The 16,721-nt window shown below is 36.2% G+C and overlaps 3 protein-coding genes across 3 annotated transcripts; all 3 read right to left on the reverse strand.

Moving 5' to 3' along the window:
* Nucleotides 1–1,821: 1,821 nt before the first annotated feature.
* On the reverse strand, nucleotides 1,822–2,796 carry LOC101355403 (olfactory receptor 5M10). The gene has a single exon (XM_004389175.2). It carries the CDS (start codon nucleotides 2,794–2,796, stop codon nucleotides 1,822–1,824), a length of 975 nt encoding a protein of 324 aa, XP_004389232.2.
* A 6,352-nt stretch (nucleotides 2,797–9,148) lies between these two features.
* LOC101355659 (olfactory receptor 5M10-like) lies at nucleotides 9,149–10,096 on the reverse strand. Its single transcript, XM_004389176.1, has one exon. It carries the CDS (start codon nucleotides 10,094–10,096, stop codon nucleotides 9,149–9,151), a length of 948 nt encoding a protein of 315 aa, XP_004389233.1.
* Nucleotides 10,097–15,198: 5,102 nt separating this feature from the next.
* On the reverse strand, nucleotides 15,199–16,137 carry LOC101357343 (olfactory receptor 1020-like). Its single transcript, XM_004389236.1, has one exon. It carries the CDS (start codon nucleotides 16,135–16,137, stop codon nucleotides 15,199–15,201), a length of 939 nt encoding a protein of 312 aa, XP_004389293.1.
* Nucleotides 16,138–16,721: the final 584 nt, after the last annotated feature.

Genomic DNA, 16,721 nt, shown 5'->3' on the forward strand with positions numbered 1-16,721 from the left:
ATCTGTTCTGTAAGCCTTCACCTGAAGTACAATAAAATATTAAAAAAAAAAAAAAATAGATCAACTATTTGTGTTAAGAGAGTTGCCAGGATTGGATGTAATTTGGCTCCTAAAAGCCATGGTAATTATCAAGACTGAAAAAAAAGGCAACATACAGTTATTTAGGCGAAACAGAGTATTTTATTCACTGATTCTAAATATATATTCAAATGACTTATAAATTTGAATTTCAGACCATTTTGGAAACACACAGCTTAAAAAAAACAAAAAAGGAATCTTGTTAAATGAGAATGGGTGCCACACAGACTAAATGATGCTGATCTTCAAAAAGGAAGCGCACCCACTAGGAACTCTACCACCTACCTTCAGGACCTTCTGTCACTCATTTCTAGGCTCTCTGCTTCATTATTGTCTCTTTGCAGAACACCTTCTGTGGCCCCACCACCATAGCCAAAAACTAAACAAGTATACAAACAAACAATGGCTCTGAAATTAAACATGTTCTAGCCCCTCCAAAATCACCCTTTCTATTTTTCAGTTACTGCTTCTGAAAAAGAATTTTGATTGATGCAGCTTTGTTCAATCAACTCAGACTTAAGAACGGAGTCCAGTGTTGCAAAAACTGCAAGTCCTCAGGGAGATTTTCTGGAAAATAATTTGACCACTTTATAGTAAATAAGTAGCTGATTTTATGTGAGCATTTCTTATAATGCAGTTACCTGAAATTATAGAGCAAAATATTAGAATACAAAATATTTAAGGCAATTTAACAAGGATTAAACATATATGAGTCAATATGCAGCCATGGAAGACTAATAATGGATGGATTAATATGGATAAATTGTTTCTCTTCTTCTGTAGTCTACCTTACTACTGCTTTCCTCAATAGAAGTTTTGGGAAATCCTGGACCAGCCTTAACTAGAAGCAAATCATGTGTCACAGACCACTCTTTGAACCTAAGTAAATGTTGGTTCTTCATCTTTAGAAAGATACATACACACCAACGACATATACACCAACTCATTTTTATACTGTTTCAGGGCCTTCTTGGGTCTGCAAAAGACAATTGATATCTTCTTGACTCTCAGTAAATTAACCCTCAGTCATAACTACTACACTGGAAAATTACCTGGAATGACATTATACTATACTGATGATTGAATTCGGTCCATATTTTCAGAAACTCATAAGCAGGTATTGACAGTCTATTTTCAAAATTGATAAGTATAACCACTATTATAGTTTCTCAAGTTTCTTTATTATGTTATTACTCAAGATGTCTACGACATGGGTATGGGGAAAATCTACATAAATTTTAAACATATGGATGATCCATATATTTAAAATTTTCCAAGTGAATCCAATGATTAGTCAGTTTCAGAGTCAATGTTCTCTAGCATGCATTGTAGTGGAAATTATTTCATTTTTTTTTAAGTGTAAAGCTAGTCATCCTATCTTAAACTCACTATGGCACAATGAATCACAAAATTGAAAGACAGTAATTTCCAGTAATTTCATAAGGGTAAGTTAGTTACAAAATGTGCCCCCAAGTAAGTAAAGGTATAATCATGCAGAATTAATGAATACCAACCAATTCATTTTCAGAGAATCTCTTCCATAGAAAACATTTTTTGTATAAATAGTAAAGTCCTTAGTAAGCCAATCTGTCTTAAAGGTGTTGATTTTGAAGAGAAATTAGTCAAAGTGATCACTGACAGTTCATGATGATAGACAAATTCTGACCATACAGTAGTAGATATATCCTTTGATGGAAGTCATTACGTTATCAAAGGACTCAGTGATTAGAAAAGAACAGACTCCTAAACCGCAATTTTATGAAAGAGATATCCCCTGATCACTTGCTTCAAGGCTTGAATCACATCCTTATTCCTTAGGCTGTAGATCAACGGGTTCAGCATTGGGCTCAAAAAAGCATAAAAGACGGCACTTATTTTAGACTCTTCTACAGACTTCTCAGATGGAGCTCTTAAGTACATGCAGAAAAGCGTTCCATAAAATATGGTGACCGTTGCCAGGTGGGAACCACAAGTAGAGAAGGCTTTGTGCCTGCCTTCAGCAGAGCCCATCCTCAAGATGGCTGCAAAAATGAAAAGGTAGGACAGGAGAATGATGAAGAGAGAGCTGAAGAGAGTAAAGCCAGCGACTGTAAACATTGCCATCTTTTTGACATAGCTGTCAGAGCAGGCCAACATTATAAGAGGAGGATCCGCACAATAAAAATGATTGATTTCAAGGGAGCCACAGAAAGGTAAACGAAAAGTCAAAACTGTCTGAGAGAGTCCATTAAGGAAGCCATATGTGTAAGGGACTGTGACTAGAGAGATACAAACGTTCTTGGACATCCTGGTAGTATAATGTAGAGGACTGCAAATAGCAACATAGCGGTCCAATGCCATTGAAGCAAGGATGTAAAACTCAGTGATCACCAGACTAATGAAGACAAGACACTGTGTGAAGCATCCAGCATAAGAGATGGTCTTTTGGTCTGAGAGGAAGTTGTACAGCATATTGGGAGTAACACTGGAGGAATAGCAAATGTCTACACAAGAGAGATGGCCAAGGAAGAAATACATGGGAGTTTGGAGACGGGAATTGGTTGTGATCAGCAAGATCATGCACAGATTCCCCACCAGTGTGATTAGATAGATTGCTAGAAATACCCCAAACAGGATCTTCTCCAACACAGGATCGTCCGTGAGTCCCAAGAGAATGAATCTGGTCACTGTAGTGCAGTTTGGGGAGGACATTTTCCATCCTTTACAACTTAATAGCATCCAGGAGTGTTAAGAGTTTCCATCTGTTTCTGATTCTGCATTTATTCCATTTATTTTATAATTCACTGATTGATCCTTTCATCCATGGGGCAATTATGCTTATATTATGCTTATTTTTTTTCAACAAATGTACAAGAATGTCTACATTCTTATATATTTTCAGAAACCACTCGACACCAACTAACAGCAACAATTCTCTGTCTTATCTGTCCCTTTGCCTCTCTTTCTCCTTCTACCTCAAATTCTCTTTCTCTGTTTCTCGCTCTCTCACACAGCAAATACTTGCATGTGTATGTATCCTCACACCTTTATATCTGGATTCTTGGGGAACTCTGCATTTGGTACTTTTTCCAACTTCATGAATAAAAACAAATTGCAGAAAGGAATGAAAAGGAAGTACGAAAAGCAGCAGATCGTATCAATCATCCAATGTAATGCATCAACAAATGAGAGAAGTTGGAACTCTCTGGTCCCTCCAGTTCTGATATCCCACTATTTCGGATACGAGATAGAAGATAAATGTTCAGTATAACATTTTCACTTAAAAGTCATGGTTCTCTAGTAAAATTTCATTCAGAGAACATTAAAATAGTAAAATTTATTTCTTGATACATAGCTAAGAAGGCGTAGAATCAAGAATGGCCCTCTCTGTTTTGTAAATTCAGTCACCCACTTCCCTTTTACACTGCAAAGCTTGATTTCTTCTTTTCTGGAATTATACTGTACAAATTCTCTACCCTTGCGAAGCACATATTGCAGTAGAAGAAACAGATACCAAACAAATAGACAATAACTTATAATGTATGTTATGTAGAAACAAGAACTGTGATGAAGAAATGAAGGTGGGTAAAAATTTAGTAAGACATGCTTTCAGACAGCCATTCAGTGAAGAACTTCTGAGAAGGTGGTATATTAACAGTAAATGAACCATGGGAGAATCTGGGGAGAAGTGTAGATTTTTTGGTCCTTATTTTCTTGCACCACTAACGGATTCATGAACATGTTTGTTAAGGGAAGCACAAAGAATGTTTAAATGTGGTCTTGGTTTCCAGATCTAGTCAATCTCTCTTCCTTCTTTGTGAAAATAAGATATGTCTGTAATCATTACTTTTCAAGACTTGCACTCACGGCCTTGTTGATTTGGTTCTCACGTATATAAAAGAATATTTTGAAGATAATAATTGATATTTAATATGAAATATAACATTATTAAAATATGAATGAAAAAGTCAAGTAAAATGAAGAAAATGATATTTTTCCACCTGGATGGAATACTAATCTCCACAAGAAAGAACAGATTCATTTTTTTAATGTAAAAATACAGACATGACCTACCTGTAAAGTTGATTTATCATATTCTGTCAGAACAAGGTGGGAAGATTTATACTGCATTTCTGGGGCATATTCCCTAAAGTATTTTAAATATACTTCTAAACAAGCAATTAAAATACTCTTTATTCCTCAAGGGTATAACCTTAATTTGATGATTTGTGAATCTGGATACTCACTAGAGGCCAAAATCCCTATCTCAACATGTGTGTACCATGCTTGGTAAATGAGTGCATAAGATTGAGCACAGATAGTGTAATTAACCACCACTTTCAATAAAGTGGAGCTTGGTTGCTAACCAAAAGGTGGGCAGTTCGAATCTCCCAGCCACTCCTTAGAAACCCTAGGAGGCAGTTCTACTCTGTCCTAGAGGGTTGCTGTAAGTCGGAATCCACTCCACGGCAATGGCTTTGTGTGTTTGTTAGTTTCGGTTTTGGTTTCAATAAGACCTAAGAAGGAAACTATAAGTAGGTAAGTTTTGTATTTTTAGGACAGTAAAGATAAGGGAATCCCCATCTCAAGATTTCAGTTTTTCTCTGGAAACCCTCACATGAGGTCATCTAACGAGAGTCAGGGGTAGGGTGGTGAAGTCGGTGAGAGATTTGAAAAGAGTTTGAAATGGTCAGTGTGCAGAGCAGGAGAGTGGCATATCTGTAGGAAGGAAGTAGAGACACTGGTCAGTGCTGAGGGTAATTTTCGTGATGGACATTATGGTTCTATACCGGGAACAATCTGCTGTATTGAGTTAATTTCATCAACATGCTAAGAATCAAAACTAAGATTGAGAACGAGAATCATTCATTAAATGCATGATTTATAAAATGGAGAATTTTGGAAAAAGGTTGAAAGGGACAAATAGTTGAATACTATTTGACTGGCCCCGTAATTGTTGGAGAATAAGAAGCTAGAGATGCTTTCACCGGTCTGTATATGCCAGTGTACTGATAGTTCCAGGTTAATACAAAAAAATGAATCAAAATGTAGTCTGATTAATACAGGAGAAAACACAAAACCCACTACTGTCAAGTCAGTGCTGACTCCTAGTGACCCTATAGAACAGGGTGGAACTGCCTCATAGGGTTTCCAAGGCTGTACATCTTTAGGGAAGCAGACTGCCACATCTTTCCTCCCCACAACAGGCTGGTGGATTCCAACAGGGGACCTTTCAGTTAGCAGCCTAGCACTTTAACAACTGCACCACCAGGGCTCCTTCAAGAAAGGCGAAGTGTCCCTAATTTTGGAAAACCTCCAAATGATGGGATACACTGAGTAATTAGACAAAAGGATAAAGCTGTATATCAATATCAAAATGTAGATTGTTCCCCACCCATGATATTTCAGCATTAGCATACTGTTGTTCTCAAATTGAAGTGCAAAGATCTTCTTTTATTTCAATCTTTACGTTTTATCCTGATTTCTTGCACAAATAAAAACAATAAAAATTTAAAATATCAAATATTACTGCTTAAATAGTTCTAAGGAATTAAAGTTCCTTGTAGGATTGTAGAGCTGGTGTCTTTCATTGCCTGACTCCTTAATGTGGAAATCCCTAGTTTTCCATAAACATGAATACTTAAAGATTTGATTCTAAGCAGGATGGTTACCTTCAGTCTGAAGAAAATTTGTCCTGAAACATTTATTTATTAATGTATTTCTCTATATACACTAATATACAACAATCCTAACAAATCATCAGACTTAAAAACTGACTATTCCAACAAGAACAAGATCTGGCTCAATAGTAATCGAATGGGTGGGCAAAAAAATTATTCATTACCTCTTTCAGATCTGGAGTGACAGAGTATCTATACTTTTCGGTATGAGAACACATTATCAGAAATCTGCCAAGTAAGACGGTGATCTAAATTTGTTTATACTGCCACATATAAGATTAGAGAGCACAGGCTTTACCTGGCGTATGATGCTAACTCAAAGAAGAGTTTTATGCATTGTATCTTATTTTGGATTGACACAGTGGCTGCAACAATGGACTCAAGTATAACAATTGTGAGGATGGCGCAGGACCAGGCAGTGTTCCATTCTGCTGTACGTAGGGTCGCTATGAGTCAGAACCAACTCACAGCACCTAACAACAATAACAACATCTTTTTTTGATAGGAAGTTTTCAGAAGGTTATGGTGAAATTGTATTTAGTTAATTAGTTAATGTCAGTTTGCTTTCTTTGTCATGATCAATAGATGTATACCAGCTAGAGGGACATCTAACGACTTCAGCTATACACGTGTCACAGTGGTCAGAGGGTTGGATATATCCTACTGGCCCTGTAGATTTTTCACTTGTATTTTGTGATTATTCAATCCATCTTTTTTTATTTAAAAGTTGTAACAGTTCCAACATTGTACTAGAAGTCCTATCCTGTGTAATAAAGGTATATAGATTAGTAAGGAAAAAATAAAATAATGTGATTTACAGGTGATACAATAGTTTACATAGAATATCATTTCAAAATATAGACAAAAAGAAATTAACATTATATTTAGGAAGATCACACAATTACAAGTTTCAGTACACAAAAGTTCTTTATATAAACTATATAAAAGCAACACCACACAATTGGAAAATAAGTTTAAAAGTAGAATTTACAATAACATCAAAAACATACACTATTTACAAATAAATATAATACAAAAATGTGCAAAAGCTAGATACTAAAGCCACAAAAGCCAGTAGAGAAATATTAAAGAACATCTAAATAACAGAGACACAAGTTTCACTCATGGATTGAAACAGTATTGTTAAGATGTCCAAAAAAAAAAAAACAAACGTTGCCCTGGAGTGGATTCCAACTCATCGCGACCCTACCGGACAGAATAGAATTGCCCCATAGGGATTCCAAAGAGCGGCTGGTGGATTTGAACTATGGGCCTTTTGGTTAGCAGGCAAACTCTTAATTACTGTGCCATCAGGACTCATTAAAATGTCAGTTCTTCCTAAAATGGTCTGTAGTTTCAATGTCATTGCATTAAAATTATCAGCAGTTTTTGTTCTTTGTTTTACAAATTGGCAATCTTGTTCTAAGACAGACAGAGAGATAAAGACCTGGACTCTCTTCTGACTCACCTCTGAGAAATTAAGGTGGAATTAATATAACATAGATTAGTTAAAGAGAACATGCCAGTTTACATTCTATCCTGTCTCTAAAGAGTTTCTGAGGCAACTTTCATCCAAAGACTTGCACAATAAAAAATTAAGTAATAAATAGAAGCAAACAAACAGAATTGTAGAAAGGAGAGAGACTACAAATAGGTCAACTATTTGGGTTCAAGAGTTGCCAAGACTGGATGTAAATGTGGCTCCTGAAAGCCATGGTGGTTCTCAGGACCAGAAAAGAAAACGAAGCATTCAATCATTCAGGTAAAACATTTAGGTAAAACAGCGAGTGTTTTTGCACAGATTCTGAATACATTTTTCAAATGGGATTTCCATTTGGTGGCAAAACAACCTGGTTGGTTGGTAGAAAAGGAAATACAACTCTTTGCTTCAGAAAAAGAGAAACTTGATGTAAGATAAGGGAATTCCCACAGAATGAATGATGCTGGTCCTAAAAAAGGAAGTGGCACCAGGAATTCTATGATCATCAGGATCCTCTGTCACATGTTTCTAGTCTTTTCTGTTTTCTTGGTGTCTGTCTGCAGATCAGCTTCTTTTCCTGTCCAACTACCACAGCCAGAAAACAAACCAATATACAGATAGACAAATGGCTATGAAATTTAAATATTCTATTCTATCATCCAGTAATTACCGCATTTTTCAACTACTATTTCTGAAAGAGGATTTTGATAGGCACAGCTTTGTTCAATCAACTGAGATTAAAAATGGACCCTAATTTTACAAAAACTGCAGATCACCTGAGAGATTTTTCTGGAAAATAATTTAAATATGCCACAGTAAAAATACAGTAGTTGGTTACTATGAGCGCTTTTTATAATTGTGAAAGTTAAAATCAGATACAAAATATTACAATACAATATGTTTAAGATAAGTTAATAAGGGCTACAGATAAATGGTTCACTATGCACTATTTAGTTGATACTAATGTGTGGAACGATATGGATGTAGTACCTGTTTCTTTACATAGAATTCCTTATTATCACTTTTCTGGATAGAAATTTTGAGTACTACTGGACGAGCCATAAAGAGAGCCATGCTTTATGAACCAAAGGACACATTGGGTCTTCATATCCAGAGAGATACATACATACCTATTAGATTTTTTTACTTCTCTGTGCATTCTTGGTTCTGTATAAGCCAGTTAATAGAGCCTATTGACTCTGTAAATTAGTCAGACCTACTGCACTGAAAAAATTCTAGGAATGCCATTATAATATATTGATGATCGAATTGGATCTATGCTCTTGGAAACTTATAAAATGTTGACAGTTGAAATTGAGGATCACAATCAGTATTATGTTGTTTCTCAAGTATATCTATAGTTTCTGAAGATATCTATGACATGCGTTTGAGGAAAACCTACAGAAAGTTTAAGCCTCTGAATGATACATGTATTTAAAAATTTTCAAAACTGATCACAGTGATTAGTTAGGATCCAGAGTCAGGGTTCTGTAGTACACACTGCAATAGAAATTATTTCATAATCTTTAATTAAAGAAGTGTAAAGGTAGTTGTCGTATCCAGAACCTCACAATGGAGCTGTGGACCATATTATTCAGAGAAGATGAATTTCTACTGCTCCTATCAGGATCAGTTAGTAATGAAATTTGTTCCCAGGTCAGTAATGACATTAATTTTTATATAGAATTATTGGATCCAAACCAATTCATTTCCAGAAGATTCTACCAAAGAAAACATTTTTAATTTATATATGAAAGTTTTTATTAAGCCACTCTGTCTTGAAGGTGTTAATTTTGAGAAGAAACTAGCTAAAGTGATCATTGAGAGTTCATGATGATAAACAAATTCTGACCATACAGTAGTGGATATATCCTTTGATGGAAGTCATTATGTTATCCCAGGAACTTAATGATTGTAAATCAGCAGACATCTAAACTGCAATTTTATGAAAGAGATTTCCCCTGATCACTTGCCACATGGCATGAATCAAGTCCTTGTTCCTTAGGCTGTAGATCAACAGGTTTGGCCTTGGGCTCAAAAAAGTATAAAAGACAGCAATTATTTTGGACTCCTCTATGGATTTCTCAGATGGAGGTCTTAAGTACATGCAGAAAAGTGTTTCATAAAATATGGTGACCTTTGCCAGGTGGGAACCACTAGTAAAGAAGGCTTTGTGCCTACCTTCAGCAGAACCCATCCTCAAGATGGCTGCAAAAATGAAAAGGTAGGACAGGAGAATGATGAAGAGAGAGCTGAAGAGAGTAAAGCCAGCGACTGTAAACATTGCCATCTTTTTGACATAGCTGTCAGAGCAGGCCAACATTATAAGAAGAGGATCTGCACGATAAAAATGATTGATTTCAAGGGAGCCACAGAAAGGTAAATGAAAAGTCAAAACTGTCTGAGAGGGTCCATTAAGGAAGCCATATGTGTAAGGGACTGTAACCAGAGAGATACAAATATTCTTGGACATCCTGGTAGTGTACTGTAGAGGACTGCAAATAGCAACATAGCCATCCAGTGCCATTGAAGCAAGGATGTAAAACACAGTGATCACCAGGCTAATGAAGAGAAGACACTGTGTGAAGCACCCAGCATAAGAGATGGTCTTTTGGTCTGAGAGGAAGTTGTACAGCATATTGGGAGTAATACTGGAGGAATAGCAAATGTCTACAAAAGAGAGGTGGCCAAGGAAGAAGTACACAGGAGTTTGGAGACGGGAATTGGTTGTGATCAGCAAGATCATGCACAGATTCCCCACCAGTGTGACTAGGTAGATCACCAGAAACACCCCAGATAGGATCTTCTCCAACACTGGATCATCTGTGAGTCCCAAGAGAATGAATCTGGTCACTGTAGTGCAGTTTGGGGAGGACATTTTCTTATCCTTTGCAAACTGAAAGTGTAAGGAATGAGAGAGTTTCCATCTGATCCCGATTCTGCACTTACTCCAATCATTTGATCTTTTACTCATTTATCAATTTTCTCATGGGCAATTTCTCTTCATTTTTCAACACTGATAGCAGAATATCTACAGAAACCATTTCATCCTGTATCTCTGTCTGTGTTATCTATCTCACTGCCTCTTTCTCTCTCTACCTCAAATAATTTCTGTCTCTCTGTCATAAACACACACAAATATTTGCATGCATATGCATATATACCTGTCTTCAGGAGGAACTCTGCATTTGGTATTTCTTTTCAAACTTCAGAGGCAAAATAAAATTGCCAAAGGCGAATAAAAATCGGATATGAAAAGCAGTTAGTCATTTGTGTCATTCAAATGGACAAATGAAGGAAGGTGGATCCCTCTTGAATTCTTCCAGCTCTGATAGCCTATTGTTTCTGGTATAAAATAGAAGATAAATGTGCAGTACAACATCTTCACTTGAAACCCATAGATCTCTGGCCTAATTTCATTTAAGGACATTGAATTAGTGATATTTATCTCTTGATACAGGATTAAAATAGTACAAAATCAAGAACTATCCTCTCTTCACTGTAAATTCAGCCCTTTTCATGGCAAAGCTTGATTTTTTGTGTTTTAGGTTCTGGAGTAACAGCATTAACAAATTAACAAATCCTCCACTTTGGTGGAACATATAGTAAAGGAAGCAGATATTCAACAAACAGACAAATATATATATATATATATTATATATAACATAATATCAAGTAGAAGCAAACACTGAGAAGAAAAATGATGGTAAGTAAAAGTACAATGAGGAATGATATAAGGTGGCTATTCAGGAAAGGCTTTTCAGAGAAGGAGACGTTAAACAATAGACAAACTATTCAAGTATCTGGGAAGATTATGGATTATTTTGGTTCCCATTTTTTGCGCACTAACTCACTCATTAAAACGTTTGTTTAGGGAAGCACAGATAATGTTCAAATGTGTTCCTAGCATCCATATCTAGCCATTCTTTCTTATTCTTTCTATGTTCTTTGTGAAAAATAAGATATGTCTGGAAATTACTCTTCAAGAATTACACTCTATGGACAGCCCCATAAAACCAAATGGGAGTGATGGGGCATAGCAGTCCAGGGACAAGGACTAGAAGGCAGAAGGGGACAGGAAAGCTGGTGTTAGGGAACCTAAGGTTGAATAAGGATAGTGTTGATGTGTTGTGAGGTTGTTAACCATTGTCATAGGGCAACATGTGTACTGTTTAATGAGAAACTATTTTGTTCTCGAAACCTTCATCTAAAGTGAGAATAGCAGCACAATTGTAAGAGCATAATCGATGTCACTGAACTGTGCATGTAGAAATTTTTGAAATGGTGTAACTTTGGCTAAGTATATTTTCACCAAAAAAAAAAAAAAAAGGTCGAGAAGGGAGAGGGTTGACATGTCATGGGGTTGTTAACCAATTGTCATAAAACAATATGTGTACTACTGTTTCATAAGAAACTATTTGTTCTGCAAACCTTCACCTGAAGTACAATAAAAAAATTAAAAAAAAAAAAGAATTACACTCTAAGGTCATTGTTTATTTACATACATCAGAACAGCTCTGCATAAAATAATTTTTTAGTGATGCAATAAAGTTTTATTAATACATGAATAGAAAATGCAAGTGCAATTAGTGAAAATAATATTTCTTTTTCCACACTGGGGGAATATTGATCACCATGTATAAGAATAAGATACATTTTTTAGTGTATGGATGTAGAAAATAACCTACCTGCAAAAGCTGACTTACTGTATTTTGTCAGAAAAAAGTGGGAAGATTTATAATGCATTTCTTCCATATAGTCCCTAAAGTATTTTTTTAAAAATAATTCAAAATAACCAATTAAAATATCCTTTTTTCCTTAAGGGAATAATCATAATTTGATGGTTTGAAGAGCTAGAGTCTCCTTTGAGGCCAAAATCTCTACCTAACATTTGTGTACCTTGTTTGGTACCTGAATATATGAAATTCTTAATGCAAATAAATTAGCCACCACTTTCAGTAAAATGGAAGGAGGAGAATATGAGTAGAGAAGTTTTGTATTTTTAGTATAGTATAGACAAGGGAATTCCCACCAGAAGACTTCAGTTTTTTGTTTTATTTCCTATGAACACTGAGGTGAGCTCATCTAATGAGACTGAGTGGTAAAGAAGTAGGGTTGGTGAGAGATTGGAGGAGATAAGAGACTGAAAATAGTGTGGGGAACAGAAAGACCTTTTTGAGGATGAACATTATAGATTTATACTAGAACCAGTTTGCCTTATTGAGTTAACTTCACCAATATGCTAGGGCAAAGGCAAATCTGAGACCCAGGATTATTCATAAAGTTGATGGTTTATAAAATTGATGATTTCGGAGGAAAACTGAAAGCAAAATTTAAAAAACTTTGAATATTGTTTGGTACTACGTGTGTTAGAGAATAAAAGAAGTTGGAAATGCTTTCACTGGTCTGCCTCTTCCATTACACTGATCTTCCAGGTCAATAAAATTAAATGAGATAAAGTGTAATCTGATCAAACACTTATGTGCCACTACCACATACATTCTAAGCAGCTTCCGTATTCTAATATCTTTTAAAAGATATTAGAGTAAGTAGGTAGTCAGAAGCCTTAATAAGTAAAAAAGTAGATAATCTAACAACGCTAGTTGGTGGACTCATGACGATTTCATTATGTGGAAGGTAATCTAATGCCAGTTGTTTCAATATAATATTTACTAGCATTGCAATCAAGTGTGCTGATAATACTGGAAATACTTATATTTTTCTATCAGCAGAATTCTATACACATAATAGTTAGTATTATAAATATGTTTGGAAAAGGGAACTCATGAATTATACCATATGTGATAGCATCTAATCTATCTATTAATAAAGTTAATACTAGTGATAACAGTTTTGTTAAGTTCGCAACAGTGTAAAGAATTGTTGCCTATCTATGAGTTTGTAAACAGAAAGAGAAGTGAGCAGACAAGGAATTGAATTTTCTCAAGGAAATGTACAATGAATTGTAGTAGCTATTGAAGAGTAAGATCTCTTCTTGTAATGCCTGACCACATCGTCAACACACACACACAAACACACACACAAGACTGCACACACAGATGCATGCACACACACACACACACACACACACACAGTGGACCCTCGAGCCATGTTAGGCAATAGCAGTCTTTTCTAAAAAGAAGCAGTTTTGCCTACAAAGCAATGGTTCTGGTGAGAGAGAGAGAGATCTAGTCGCACTCAGTCTTACTGTCAGACCAATGTTGGTTTGAATTAAATTTTGTCCTTCAGATGAAAAAGTCCTTGAATATGTTGAAATCACAATTACTTTATTTACAATGGAAGATGTTTGATAATAAAATATCTCGTTTGTTAACATCTTTAGTTTCAAAAAAGAGATGACAGTTTCTTTGAAAAGAAAGCAAGATCTGACAGATCATACAATCATATATAAGAGAACTTCTTTCATTTCTAAGATTAACTTTTTGAAATTGTCTTTGTTGAACACTTTCAGCTCCAGCTACTAGAACCAGCATTTTCTCTTTCATCATACTTTGCCTTTGATTGGTATTATTCTTTCTTGATTTAAAACATTTATTTATCAACTACTATGAAGTCATAAGGATATAAAGGTAGATATAAAGTTCTTTCCAAGGAGCTCTCAGTCTATGCAGGGAAACATTACACTGTATTGTATCAATTTGTTTCTGTGACTAAAAGTTTGTCTGGAGTTGTAATATCTACCAAATCACAGCAGTGAGAGGGTATAACTGTCTGTTTTAGGAAGGGTGAGGGAGGGTCAGCGGAATCTTAGAGGAGATAACATGTGTACTGTGTTTTGAAGGTTGAGGGCTTCTCCAGAAAAAGAATGATGAGGTGGACCAAAATCACTGGATAAGCAATAAAGAAAGGCAAGAAAATTATGTTTTTAATAAGCAATGTCAGAAAAACAGAATGAGGGAAGATAATATTATAAGATTTAGGCTCATCCAAAACCATAAGCTATAACTGAAAGCAAAATTATTCCTTAAAGCATTAATGTGGCTACTTTTCTATTTGGAATACAATCAGTTTTCAATGAGGAAAGGTATAGACAAGGATCACAATTAGTGTATTTTATCCAATACCAATCAGGTCAAAACACTTTATGTTCACATGTCTGTGGTCACCAACTGTAAAGAAAATCAAGTCCTTTGGGGGAGATAGTTCAGCCATGAAAATGCCAGTCCAATCAATTCAAAGCCCAATCAAATTGCAGATAGCAGTAAAATAGATATGTGCAGTTATTTATTAAGACATTGGGAAATGATATTCATCCTTCTCTAGCTCTTCAAGCTTACACAGTTTAACATTCAAATGTCCGACAACTTGAGACTTTATCCCCAGAAATTATGAAAAATAATTTTTCTAAACCCCAGAACCTTCTATTCTATGATCCTTGATTTTCTTCCTCTGTTATCCTGTTAGATTTATCAGTAGTTTGTTCACATTATTGCTTAAACAGTCTAGATTACCTGCCCAGGTTAGAAGCACTTAACTTCAGCACCCCATCAGGAATTAGTTCAGAAATTTGCCTCTGGTTCACTAGGGATGAAAGGCAACCTTGAAACCCTGTCACAGTCCCCTTGGTATATTCTCACTCAGCTTGCTCTTTATCACCTTTCCTCTACCAGGTCCACCACCATCCAATCAGTATGCCATCAGACAGGGAAGAAGATTGGAATCAGTCCTCTGTCTACTCAGTCTCTCTCTCTCTCCTGTCTATTTCTATATTGGGCTTTGTACCTATGAACAGGGTAATGAAATATGACATTTAGTTATTTTCTGGAGTTTAGATTCTGTGGAATGAGTGGAATTTATACAGAGTGACCATATTCCCTAGTATATCTGGAAAATTTGGTCCAACTCCTTTACCAGAAGAAAGTCTCATGACAGAATAAAAGTTGGAGCCAGGGTGAATGGAGGTGGGTTTGGTTATCTCTAAGCTCCATCCTAGTCCTCAAATCCCACACTTGTATGATTTTAACAACACCAGTAAAAGGAGTTGGTTTTAAAAATTTTACCTAAGGAAGCTTTGACCTCTTTGTTTCTCAGACTATAGATGAGAGGATTCAACATGGGGATGACCACTGTATACATCACAGACACCGCTTTGTCTTGGTGCATTGAGTAGCTGGAGCCGGCGTGCAGATACGTGAATAGAATTGTCCCGAAGAAGATGGTGACTGCCATCAAATGGGAAGCAAAGGTGGAGAAGGTTTTGTGCCTTCCCTTGGCAGACTGGATCCTCAAGATGGCAGCCAGGATGTAGAGATAAGAAACAAGAATAGTCAGGATGCAGCTCAGTTCATTAAAACTGGCAGTAGCAAAAATAATAACCTCGTTGATGTGTGTGTCAGAACAAGAGAGTTTAAGGAGTGGCAAAAGGTCACAGAAAAAGTGGTTGATGACATTTGAGCCACAGAAAGACAGCTGGAAGGTGAAGCCAGTGTGAATGGCAGCATTTATGAAGGCTGCAAGATATGTAAATAACACCAAGAGGATGTTGAGATGAGGGGACATGGTGACTGTGTAAAGGAGAGGCTTGCAGATGGCCACGTAACGGTCATAGGCCATCACGGCCAACAGGAAGCTCTCAATGCCAGTAAAAGAACCATAGAAGAAGAATTGAGTGGCACATCCATTAAATGAAATGACTGGGTTCTCCACCCAGAAGTTCACCAGCATGTTGGGGGCAGTGACAGAAGAGTAGCAGAAATCAACAATAGACAAGTTACTGAGAAAGAAGTACATGGGAGTGTGGAAACGCGAGTCAATCTTGATTAACAGGATCATGCCGAGATTTCCAACCACAGTGGTCATATAGATAAGTAGGAATGCCACAAAAAGAAGATACTGTAGCTCTGGATGATCCCTGAATCCCAGGAGGACAAATTCAGTTATGCTTGTATGGTTGGTCATACTTTTTTTCTCAGATTGGAGGGTTCCTTTGCTGGGACACGAAAGAAACCAAGAGAATAAATTGTGCAAATATACCAAGAAAATCAAATGTTCATTCTCTGCCTTAAACAAGGATACTTTTAAGATCATGTCTATGATGTTCTTCTGAGGACTTGAGTATTAAACGTATTTGTTTTCTTATTAAAGGGGAAAAGATTCCTTAAGTACACTCAGTAAACTACTGTATTTAAATATAATTATGTGCATGAACAAGTGTGCGGGGGTGTGGGTTCCCACACCTGTGGTCCTGCTACCTTTCCCTCCTCATATTAGCCCGAATGATATAATATGATTTCAAAAATAACCCTTCCACCCTGCTGTTTAAAACTCCTCGTTGGCAATTAAAAAAAAAAGTCACCCCCCCTTAAAAAGGATTTTGATAATCTGACACTTATTTGTTCATATCTTACTCTACCTCCCAAATTTTCTCTCCTTTTCTCCTCCTCTCCCCTACTCTACCTTCACACCACACTCTGCTTCTCATCCTCTTTTCTTTGCTCCTTTTCTCTGCTCCTTTTCTCTTTGTTCTTTCTCTCTTTTCCCTT

The sequence above is a fragment of the Trichechus manatus genome, unplaced genomic scaffold, assembly GCF_000243295.1.
Source record: "Trichechus manatus latirostris isolate Lorelei unplaced genomic scaffold, TriManLat1.0 scaffold00236, whole genome shotgun sequence".
Classification (NCBI taxonomy): domain Eukaryota; kingdom Metazoa; phylum Chordata; class Mammalia; order Sirenia; family Trichechidae; genus Trichechus; species Trichechus manatus.